Below are 12,518 nucleotides of genomic sequence, written 5' to 3' on the forward strand. Positions count from 1 at the left end.
CCCTACCTTCACTTCATTGTTGTCTCATTTCTTCCAGAGGCGCCGAAAACCAGATCAGCCACCCAGACCAGAGCCACAGGAATTAGGTCCCCTCAATGGGGACACAGGTGAGTAGGCAGCCCTATAAATGCCCTCCTCTCCATCCATGAGGTTTCCTACTTTATAATCAACAGAAGTGATATAGCTATTTAATTATCTCATGAGACCTTAGGTAGGTTACATTAATAGGAGTATCATGTCTAAAATCAGGGAGGTGATAGTCCTGACCCGTTCCTGGCTATTAATGCCACACCCAGAGTGCTGAGTTTATTTCTGGAAAGTACATTTTTAGGGGAATCCAGAAAAATTGGAGGGAGTACAATGGAGACAGATCAGGCTGGTGAGGAATCTGGAAACCATGTCCTGTAAGGAGCAATTAAAGGAGCAGAGGATGTTCTACCTGGAAAGAAGATGTTGCAATAAAAGACAGCAGATCTCTCCAAGTGTCTGAAGTGCCCCTGTAGAGAAGAAAGATAAGCCTTGTTCAGTGTGACTCAGAGGTCAGCACAAGGGCCTCAAGGTGACAGAAACAGGCAGGTGGAATTCAGTTCAATCTCAAAGGATTTTTTTGTGTGATTGTTGGTTTAAAACCATCAGAGCTACCTACTAATGAAATGAGCTCTCCACCTCGAAAGTGTTCAGTTACAGACTGGAGACTGTCAGGGCTGTTGTAGACAGAGTTCAAGCACCAGATAAGCAACTGGACCAGAATTCAGAGGTTCTATCATCCGCCTGTGCACGAGAATTACCTGGAGGAGCTACAAACATACAAATTCTGGAGCCCCACCACAGACCAGCTAAACGGGAATCTCTTGGACGGGGGCTGATGGTATTGGTGATGATTTATGTTTTTTATGAGCTTCTCCCTGGCTGGGGCCAGTCTGGGACTGGTCTTGTGGACCAACATTTGGGAGTCTGAGCCAAATGGTTTGTGAGAGTCTGGGGTTCCCTGAATGTGGTCACCGCTGTCCCCCAGGCTCCAGGGCACTGACTCACTACTCTCCTCCCCAACCCCGATAGGAGGCCCAGTGCCAGCTAACTGGCTAGCAGCCCCATTCTTCACCTTTCTCCCCAAGCCCTTTGCCAGCGCTGTCTGTGGCACTCTGTGATAATAATACTAACATGGATATAATAATGCCAGCCACAGCAGTAATGCCAGCCCCTCTAATACTTGTCATGAGCAATGATGAATCTCTAGAGAGCATGTAGTTCAAAATAAAGCGCATTTATTGAGCTACCTCTAAATACCTGGCAGTACACTTACTGCTTTTTGTACGTAAGCAAGCAGAGTTAAGGTGGCAATGAGGGGTGCTTGCCGTGGGATCAGACTGTGCAGGTTTAAAGCCCTTCTCCCCCAACTGTGAGCTGGGTGATCCTGGCCCAATTGCATAACTTCTCTGTCTCTCAGTTTCCTTCTCTGTGAAATGGGGATAAACACAGTACCCGCCACAGTGGGTTGTTGTGAGGACTGCGTATTCCCTGTGGGGCACTTTCAACAGGTTCCTGGGCACTGGGTAAGCACTCAGTACTCCTTATCTTGCTCATATAATTTCTGTTGCCATTGTTTCCAGATTTAATCATCTCTATAGCCCTGTGAGCTAGATAATATTATTTTCCCAGTTTCCCATATTGAGTAACTGAGGCACAGGGAGGGTGGATCATGCGTTGGGTCACACCCAGAGCCTGTTGGACTCAGAGTGGCATTGGCAGGACCTGTGTTGGAGTTTCCCTAATGAGATCTAGGTTTCCAGTTTGAGGCTTCTTCCCACTCACAGCAGCCCCTCTGCCTCCAGCTAGCTGGCCGTTGGCCAGGATGGGGGTGGGGGATGCTAAAAGTCGGGGGTCACACACCCAGACACTCACAGGCTCCAGCCCCAGCAGGTAAAGCAAGTGATGGAGTGGTCCCCTCTATGTGCCCTCTGGAGAGAGAGGCAAGGACTGTGGCAAATGGCAGAGTCACATCCTGTACAAAGGGGAAGACAGCTGTGCCTCAGCGTCAACTCCTGGGTGGCACAAAGGTATATGCAGCCAGTTCTTGGGCTTCTTCAAGCAAAACTGGAAATCTGTATATGAAGTAAAAGTAAATCTCAGCAACTTTTTAAAATTTTTATTTATTTTTTAAAAAAATTTTAAAAGATTTTATTTATTCATGAGAGATACAGAGAGAGGCAGAGACATAGGCAGAGGGAGAAGCAGACTCCCCGCGGAGAGCCAGATGTGGGACTTGATCCCAGGACCCTAGGATCACAACCTGAGCTGAAGGCAGACGCTCAACCACTGAGCCACCCAAGCATCCCCCTTTTTTTTATTTTAGATATGAGCTAGAGCATGTTAATGGGCTGAGTCCGTCCTGTGAGTTCCCAGCTCTGCTCTAGATCCTAAGGGGCCATAATGAGATCACTGGCTCCTACATGAAAGAGGGTCTCTGAAGCCAGAGAGATGTGAGGGGCTGGTGCTGGAGGTGGATCTCCCATCTATTTTTTTTTTTAATGATAGTCACAGAGAGAGAGAGAGAGAGAGAGAGAGGCAGAGACATAGGCAGAGGGAGAAGCAGGCTCCATGCAGGGAGCCCGACGTGGGATTCGATCCCGGGTCTCCAGGATCGCATCCTGGGCCAAAGGCAGGTGCCAAACCTCTGCGCCACCCAGATCTTCTGGATCTCCCATCTAAAACCATTCTTGAGCTGGAGACTGGAGTTGTCACCACTTACCCCTGACCTCCCACATCCTCTCTGCCACATCCCTGACCTCCCCTCTGCTGTGTGTGAATTTTTTGCTTCCTCACCTGTAGCCACAGCTGTCCAGCTCTGCCCATCTGAGGAGGCCGAGCAGTGCCAGAAGGAGATAACCAGAATTCTCCAGCAACATGAGGAAGAGAGGAAGAAATGGGCCCAACAGGTAAGTCCAGGTGACACACAAGCCCTCTCTTTTCCTCCTCCCTTCTAATCTTGAGGACTACCTTTCGATTTTGATGTTGTAAGTATCTCTTACTCCTTTACCCAGTAGGAAGTCCTTTATCTTTTGACTAAATATTTGTAACTGCTTGCATGTAATTCATTATGCTCATTGTATGCAGTGTAAGATTGGGAAACACTCTAACACAGTACAAAGACTTCCTGCCTGGAGAGGGCATCAAGTTTACTATGTCTTGAAAGTCTGTGCCCACTCTGAGCTCAGGTTGTTTCCATCACTTGGATGATGGGGTGGGACTCTGATCACCGACCTCCACAAAGCTCCAGGGGTTGGTGTGTGGATCAGTGAAGCCCCGCTGAACCACTTCCCGCCCCCAGGTAGAGAAGGAGAGGGAGCTAGAGCTTCGAGAGAAACTGGATGAACAGCGAAGAGTCCTGGACGGAGAGCATGAGGAGACCCTGCAAGGTAAGGATGGAGATGCTTCACTAGCAAGGGTTTAGAAGGGTCCTTCTTTTCTTCCCACCTCCCGAATTCACCTCTCGAATTCCGGACTCTCACTGGCCCCCACTCCTGTCTCTGGTCCCTCTCTTTTGCCTCTGACCCCTCCTTTCTACTATTGCCCCACCCCCACCCCCGCTTCTGGCCCCTCCCTCCTGCCTCTGGTCCACAAATAGTTGGCTGCTTCAGGGCTGGAATCTTCAGGGTCCTGGGACTTGTCCTTTTGGACATGACTTTAAAACTGACGCCATGCTTTGTTTAACCTTAATTGAGAGAGTTTTCCCCCCTTTCCATTTAAAAAAGAATTCGTATTCTTTTTTAAATATCCATATTCCTTCCCTACAACAATGACAGCTCTTAAAATTTATAGTTAGGCAATTTTTTTCAGATAACTTTCTTTCTTTTTATATGTGATGTGGCCATCATAAAATTTAGACTCTATGGATCAAACAAAATGATCTTACCGCATAGTGGTTGGGATCTGAGGCTCTGCAGCCACAGGTTTGAATCCCATCTTCACCTCTTCTCTTACTGGTTATGTAAACTTGAAGAATTTAGTTAAATTCTAAGACCCTAATACATAGGGTCTTTATGAGAATTAAATGATTTGATGTACAGGTAGATGGATAGATAACATTTAGAACAATGCCTAATATTTCACAAGATAGTTAGCAAACAATTATTAGTGTTTATTATATTATTGAGAAAATTAAAATTGTATGTAATTCCACCAGAACTAGTCAATGTTATCCCTTTGCTATGGATCCCTTTCATTCTGTGTGTGTGTGTGTGTACGTGTACCTGGGATATTCATCTATACACATAAACACACAGACATTGGGGGAGGAAATAAATTGTTCTCACTTTGAATTCTATTAATATCTTGTCATTACACTTCTGTAACATAAGTTTTAGTAATTGCACAGCATTCTAATGTCAGCCCTTGTTCATCTGAGCCCATTGGTTAAGCATTTAGATAATTTCAAACTTTTGCCATTGTTTATAATAGCAACGATACTTACACAGTAAACTCTGTTTTGTACATCTTTGCCACATTCATGACTTTTTCCTGAGAATAATATTCTAGTAGGATGCCTGGGTAGCTCAGTGGTTGAGCGTCTGCCTTAGGCTCAGGGTGTGATCCTGGGGTCCTGGGATAGAGTCCCACGTCAGGTTCCCTGCATGGAGCCTGCTTCTCCCTCTGCCTGTGTCTCTGCCTCTCTCTCTGTGTCTCTCATGAATAAATAAATAAAATCTTTTTAAAAATTGAATAACATTCTAGTAAAGTTGGTGTGTCAAAGTTCATGTATTTTTTTTTTATTTTGGTAGCATACACATAAGACCATTACCATTAGTGACATTTCGTACATTCACAGTGCCCTGCAACCATCACCCCATCACATTCCAGTACACTCTCATCACCCTGAAAGTGAGTCCCATACCCACCAAGCAGTCCATCCCTCCCCAACCTCCTAGCCCCTGGCTGCCACCAGTCGACCCTCAGTAAATAGAATCTTACCATCTGTGACCTACCATCCCACCCCATGTCTGGCTTCTTCACCCAGCATAATGTTTGCAGGGCACATCCATGCTTCAGCTTACATTTACACTACAATTTCTTTTTTCCTCTCCCACTTGAAAAACTACTCCATTCCTTTTTATAGCTGAGTCATATCCATTATTATTGGTATGGACCCACCATACTTTGTTATTTGTTTATTAGTTGATGAACACCTGGGCTGCCTCCACCCTTTGGCCACCGCGAATAGTGCCACTAGTACAAGCACCTGCTTGCACACCCACTTTCAGTTACCCTGGGTGTACACCCAGCAGTAGAATTGCAGGCTCATACAGTAAATCTATGTTCCACTTTTTGAGAAAACGCCAAAGTGTTTGCTACAGCAGCTGCGCCACTCTGCATCCATCAGCAACCACGAGGCTTCCAGTTGCACCGCATCCTTGCCAACACTTGTCTTTCCATTCTTGCTGCTATTGTGGTCATTGTCGCCATCCTAGTGGGGAGTGGAGTGGTATCTCCTAGTGGTTTTGATTTGCATTTTCCTAATGCCTAATTTTGCTGAGCACCTTTTCATGTGCATTTTGGCCATTTGTATAACTTCTTTGGAGAAGGTTATGTACATTTCTTATTCTATTGAAACAGACCTAGAAAATGTTATACCATTGTTTACTTTAATCATTAGTATTTGCATGATCTTTGCCAAAAACTATCTTTTAAAGATACAGATAGGATTTTTTTTTAAGATTTACTTATTTATTTGAGAGAAAGAGAGAGAGAGCACCAGAGCAGGAGGAGGAGCAGAGGGAGAGAGAGCAGCTGGGGGAGGGAATCTCAAGGAGCCTCCAGCTTGGGGCTTGATCTCACCACCCTGATATCATGACCTGAGCTGAAAGCAAGAGTCAGATGCTCAACCTACTGAGCCACCCAGGCGACCCCAGTTGGGATGATTTTATATGTGAAATTTTAGATCTGTTCTTTTCATTTAACATTGTTTCCCACATGTTTCCAAGTAATTATTCTGCTTGTAAATGTTGATAAAGGTTAGACTATTGCATACATGGTTTTCCTTATATCCTGTGAGTCTAGACTTCCAGATTTTAACTGCTGTAAATAACACCGCACTAAACGTCTTTTGCATAAAGATGTGCCCACATTTCACGTTATGTCCTTAGATTCCCAGAAACGGAATAACTAGAACAGAGGTCTGAACAATTTTAAGATTCTTGAAACATATTGCAACATTAGCACAAAATGTTTTGGAATGGATTTGAAGCCCTCGCCCAGGGAATTTGAAGAGCTGTGTTTTAATTCTAACGTGCTGTGCAATCCTGGGCCTGTCACTCAACCTTAGTTCAGTGTCTATGCCTCTACAATCTACGTTGAATCTCAGTTGGGTTTCCATATCTCTAAAATCTACCTTCCCTGGGCGCCTGGGTGGCTCAGTCAGTTCAGCGTCTGCTCCGCTCAGGTCATGATCTCAGGGTCCTGGGATCAAGCCCCACATAGTCTGGTTCCCTGCTCAGCAGGGAGTCTGCTTCTCCCTCATGCTCTGCACTCCCCCACCACTCATGTTCTCTCTCTGTAATAAATAAACAAAATCTTTTAAAAAATAAAATCTACCTTTCCCATGTCACTAGGCTATTGTAGGAAAGCAACTTTGTTCTCTGCACATTGCTTTGATACCCTTTTTAGCATTATAAATATATTGATAAGAAAATTTTCCTTTTGTAAAAACCCCAGAGGAGAAGGGACTGCTTGTCTTGAGTTCTTTCCACCAGTCAGAATTCCTTCATAGATATTTCTAAATCACTTGGCTTATATTAGGTGGTACATAAATGTGTATGAAATGAATGAATAAAAAGCATAGTGGGAGGGAAAATAAAGGATTTTATTTGTTTGGGAAATGATACATAGATAACTGGGAAAAACTAGTGGTAGTTTTCCATATTGATGATTCTTTGTTGTCTTTTGTTTTCTTTTTTGTTTTTATTTTTAAAACTTTTTTTAAAGATTTATTTACTTATTCATGTTTTTATTTTTAAAATTATCACAGTAAAATTGACTTTTTTGGTGTACCGTTCCATACATTCTAACACAGGTATACATTCACGTGATCATCACCTTAATCTGATACAAAACAATTCCACCTCCCCCCAATTCTATCAGGCTATCCTTTTTTTTTTTTAATATTTTATTTCATTTTATTAGAGAGAGAGCACATAAGCAAGAGAAGGGATAGAGGAAGAGGGAGAAAGGGAATTCCCAAGTAGACTCTCCACACTGTGTGAAGCCTGCGGGGGAGCCTGAGCCCACAACCCTGAGATCATGATCTGAGTGGAAACCAAGAGTCCGACACTTAACTGACTGAGCCACCCAGGTGCCCCTCAGGCTATCCTTCTGTACTCATCTCCACCCCTACACCAATTCCTGGTACCTACTGATTTGTTCCCCATCACTATAGTTTTGTCTTTTCAAGGCCATTGTTTACTCATCCACTTGTAAGACATATGGATTGTTTCCAGTTTGAAGCGAATGTGAATAAGGCTCTTTGGAACATTCATGTACAGATTTCTGTGTGTTCATAAGTTTCCATTTCCCTTGGGTAAATAATGCAAGAGTAGGATGAATAGGCCATTTAGTAAATGTATGTTCAGCCTCATGAGAAATGGGAAACTGATTTCCTATGTGGCTACCATTTTGCATTCCCCTGAGCAGTACAGGAATTCCACTGTTGCTTCTCACTGAATACTTGCCAACTTTTTTTTTTAACCTTAGCTGTTCTAATTGGTGTGTGGTGATATATCATCATGGGTTTGATTTGCATTTCAGTAATGACTAATGATGTTGACCATTTTTTCTTGTGCTTACCTGTGGTCTGTATATCATCTGGTCAAATGTCCATTCAAGTCTCTTACCCATTAACTAGCTTGCTTGTTCTTACTGTTGAGTTTTGAGACATCTTTATACATTTTGGGTACAAGTCCTTTGTATTTGCACATATTTTCTCCTAGTCTGTAGGGTTTTTTTTTTTTTCTCATTCTCTTAACAATGTATGTTACAAAGCAAAGTCTTCAATTTTGATAAATTTCAATTTATTATTTTTTCTTTTTTCATTATGCTTTTGGTATCATATCTTAAAAATTCAATACTGAACCCCAGACAACAAAAATCTTCTATATTGTCTTCCAAAATTTGTATGGTTTAAAGTTTTACACTTAGATCTATGACTCATATAATTGTGTGATTTTTCTTCTTTGGACTGTTAATATTTTGGGTTACATTGATTTGAGTTTCAAATTTTGCACCTAGCCTTGTATTCCTGGCATAAACCCTACTTGGTCACATTGTATTATTCATTTTCATGTATTTCTGAATTCGAGTTGGTAATATTTCACTGAAGATGTTTGTGTCTATGTTCACTAGGGCTCTTTTTCTGTACCATCAATCTGGTTTTCGTTTCAAGGTATAGCTTGCCTCATGGAATGATTGAGAACTGTCCCTTCCCCTTTCATTTCTGGAAAAGATTGTATAGAACTGGTATTGTATCATTTTTAAATGTTCAGCAGAGTTTGTGAATAAACCATCTGTTTTCAAACATCTCTTTTCCAGAAAGTATTTAAGTACACATTCAAATTCTTTAATAGTTAGTTATAGGAATGCCCAGGTTATGTATTTTACCTTGGGTGAGTTTGGGTAGTTTGTGGTTCTTCAGGAATTGCTACAATTCACCTAAGTTATTGAGCTTATATGCATGGAATTGTTGTAGTAGTCTCATACTATTGTTATAAATATCTTCTGTGTCTGTGGTGATATTTCCTCTTAATTTCTTGAAATTGGTAGTTTGTGTATTCTCTTTCTTCTTTGTCAGTCTTATTTAGGGTCCATCAACTTTATTAATCCTTTCCCCAACCCAGCTTTTGGTTTCCTTGATTTTTTCCCCCTGATTTTTCCATTTTGATTTTCATTGATTTCTGTTATCTTTATTTTCTTCCTTCTGTTTGCCTGCTTTATACTTAGCTCTTCTTTTTGTGATTTCTTAAGCTGGAAGTTTAGATGACTGATTTGAGACCCTTCTCTTTTTTTTTTTTTAAGATTTTTTATTCATTCATGACATACACAGAGAGAGAGAGAGAGAGAGGCAGAGATACAGGGCAGAGGGAGAAGCAGGCTCCATGCAGGGAGCCCGACGTAGGACTCGATCCTGGGTCTTCAGGATCATGCCCTGGGCTGAAGGCAGATGCTTAACTGCTGAGCCACCCAGGCACCCCGAGACCCTTCTCCTTTAACATAAGCACTTAGTGCTATAAATTTCTCCCTAAATCCCATGGATTGATGTTTTTGTATTTTCATTTTTGTTCAGTTCAGAATATTTTCTAGTTTCCTTTGAGACTTCCTCTTTGGCTCATTGAACACTCATAAGTGTTTGGAGATTTATAGTTCTCTTTCTGTGACTGATTTCCAGTTTGGTTTCATTATGGTCAGAAAACATAGTTTGTATTTTGCTCCTTTTCTGGTTAAGGCTTGTTTTATGGTTCAGGATATGGTCTATCTTGTGAGTGTTTTATGTGCACTTGAAAACATGTGTATTATGCCACTGTAAGTTGTACTTTATAAATTAGTTAAATCAGGATGTTGACAGTGTTCCGTTCCTCTGTATTCTTCCAGATTTTACACTTCCTTTTTCTACTGAATACTGCAGAGTGTTGCAGACCCCTACCATAATTGTGTATATTTGTCCATTTCTCCTTTCAGTTCTGTTCATTTTTGCTTCATGTATTTTGAAGCTCCTTTGTTAGGTATATAAACACTGAGGATTATGTTTTCTTAGAAAACTAACCTCTTCATCATTATGTAATGTCCTTCTTTATTCCTCATAATATTCCTTATTCTTAAGTGTACTTCATCTGAAATGAATATAGCCACAGCAATTTTCCTTTGATTAATGTTTTTTCTACCTTTTTGCTTTTTAATCTACCTGTGACATATATTTAAAGTGGGTTTCTTGTAAATAGCCCATAGCTGGGTTTTTTTTTTTTTTTAATAAGATCCATTCTGACAATCTCTGTCTTTTTTACAATGTTTGAACCATTTAATTTAGCATTCTTATTTTTTAAGATTTTATTTATTTATTTATTTTTAAGATTTTATTTATTTATTCATGAGAGACACACACACACACACACAGAGGCAGAAACACAGGCAGAGGAAGAAGCAAGCTCCATGCAGGGAGCCCAATGTGGGACTCGATCCCAGGTCTCCAGGATCAGGCCCTGGCCTGAAGGCGGCGCTAAACCGTTGAGCCACCCAGGGTGCCCTATTTTATTTTATTTTATTTATTTTATTTTATTTTATTTTATTTTATTTTTTTATTATTTTTATTTTTATTTTATTTTATTTTATATTTTATTTTATTTTATTTTATTTTTTTTATTTTATTTTATTTTATTATTTTATTTTATTTTAATTTTAATTTTATTTTATTTTATTTTATTTTATTTTATTTATTTTATTTTATTTTATTTTAGAGAGAGAGGGTGAGCAGGGTGAGGAGCAAAGGCAGAGGGAGAAGCAGACTCCTTGCTGAGCAGGGAGCCCAATGCAGGGTCTCTCTATCCCAGGACCCTGAGATCATGACCTGAGCCAAAGGCAGACACTGAACTGATCAAGCCACCCAGGCGCCCCTGGTTTAATGTTCTTATTGATATGGTTGGATGTAGGTCTGTTATTTTTGTATCTGTTTTCTGGTCATTCTGTTTTTTTAATCTTCTACTTTCCTTTCCCTGCTTTCTTTTGGAGTATTTGAAATAGTATCCCATTTTAGCATTTTAGTAACACATTTAGTATCCCATTTTAGCTTGTCTCTGTGTTTTTTTTTTTTTTTTCTTTTCTTTTCTTTTTTTTTTTACTATATCTCTTTGTATAGGCTTTTTTGTTTGGTTGGTTTTGGTGTCTTTCTTTTCTTTTCTTTCTTTTTCTTTTGGGGGGGTGACTGCTTTAAGAATTACAAAATACTTAAGAGTCTACCTAGAATTCACATTTTGCCACTTCCAGTGGAATGTAGCAAGCCTACCATCATGCAGGTCTCTACCTCTCTCTTTCTTGTGGTACTTCTCTTAGGTATTACATCCACTTACATTGAATGCACCATCAGAAAGTGTTACACTGTTTATAACGTTGATTTACCATCACTCATATCTTCAGGGGCACAAGGGAAGAAAAAGAAGAGTAGTCTATTCTATTGCCTAGGAATTTACTGTTCTGTTGCTCTCCTGCACTCCTGAAGTTCCGAGTTTCCCTCTGGTATCATGTGCTTTCTGTCTGAAGAGTTTCTTAAGCAATTTTCTAAGAAGGGCTGCAGGTGGGGGATTATTTTAGCATTGTTTCATCTGAGAATGTTTTAGTTTCACCTTTTTTTCCTGAGGATATTTTCAATGGCTATAGGATTCTAGATTTACAGTCCTTTTATTTTGGCAGTTCTTATTCCTTATTTATGTTCTTACTTTGTCTTGTCTCCAAGGTTTCTCATAAGAAATCCAGTCATTCAAAGTATTGTTTCTTCTAAGGCACCATTTTTTTCTGGTTCTGCTCCAGATTTTTCTTTGTCATTAGTTATCCAAAATGATGTGTCTGGGTGTGGATTTCTTTGGGTTTACGTTGTTTGGGGTTCAGTGAGTGTCTTCAATCTAGAGGTTTATATTTTGCCAGATTTGGGAAGCATTCAACTATTCTCTCTTTAAATACAGTTTCTGTGCTGCACTCTTTCTCTCCCCTTTCTGAGACTCTGATGCACAAATATTAGACATTTTCAGATTGTTTTACAGGTCCCTGAGGCTTTGTTCATTTTTTCCCAATCGTTTTTCTCTCTGTTGTTAAGACTAGATAATCTCTATTGCTCTATATTCAAGTTCATTGGCTCTTTACCTGTGTCATCTCTATTTTGCTACTGAGCCCACCCAGTGAGGTTTTTTCTAAATTTCATTTATTACACTTTTTAGTTCTAAAATTTCCTTTTGGTTCTTTTCTATAGCTTCTATATATTTGCTAAGGCTTTCTATTTTCCATTCTTTTCAAGAATACTCACCCTTACTTCATGAAGCATTTTTACATCAGTTGCCTTAAAGTCTCTGTTAATAATTCCAACATCTGTAGCATCTCAGTGTTGGCTTCTGCTGAACGTCTTTCTCAGCCAAGTTAAGATTTTCCTGCTTCTTTGTATGCTGAGCAATTTTGGATTTGTATGCTGAGCCATTTTGGATTTGTGTGCTGAGCCATTTGGATTCATATGCTGAGCAGTTTTGTATTATATCCTGAAATATTTGAAAACATGAGATTCTAAGTCTTGTTTAAGACTACTGGTTCCATGGTACTTCAAATTCTGATCTTCTTGCCCAGTCTCCCTGCTACCATTTACTTTTCTGAGTCTGCAAATAGCTACTCCATTCATTCTGTCTAGGTCTTAGAGCTATATTCAGGAGGACAAAGTGTTATGGAGTCAATATCCTCTATCTTACCTGGAATCAGAACCTGTCTTGATAGGCAAATTAACAAAT

General features: G+C 40.3%; 1 protein-coding gene across 1 annotated transcript in view; it reads left to right on the top strand.

The window, feature by feature from the left end:
- Positions 1-12,518, top strand: part of CCDC69 (coiled-coil domain containing 69) — a 36,679-nt gene that overhangs the window by 16,118 nt on the left and 8,043 nt on the right. Inside the window, exons 2-4 of the mRNA XM_038534985.1 lie at positions 38-107; positions 2,830-2,936; positions 3,329-3,416. Of these exons, the coding sequence (XP_038390913.1) occupies positions 38-107; positions 2,830-2,936; positions 3,329-3,416 (265 nt within the window). The remainder of the gene's footprint in view (positions 1-37; positions 108-2,829; positions 2,937-3,328; positions 3,417-12,518) is intronic.

The sequence above is a fragment of the Canis lupus genome, chromosome 4, assembly GCF_011100685.1.
Source record: "Canis lupus familiaris isolate Mischka breed German Shepherd chromosome 4, alternate assembly UU_Cfam_GSD_1.0, whole genome shotgun sequence".
In the NCBI taxonomy this organism is placed as follows: domain Eukaryota; kingdom Metazoa; phylum Chordata; class Mammalia; order Carnivora; family Canidae; genus Canis; species Canis lupus.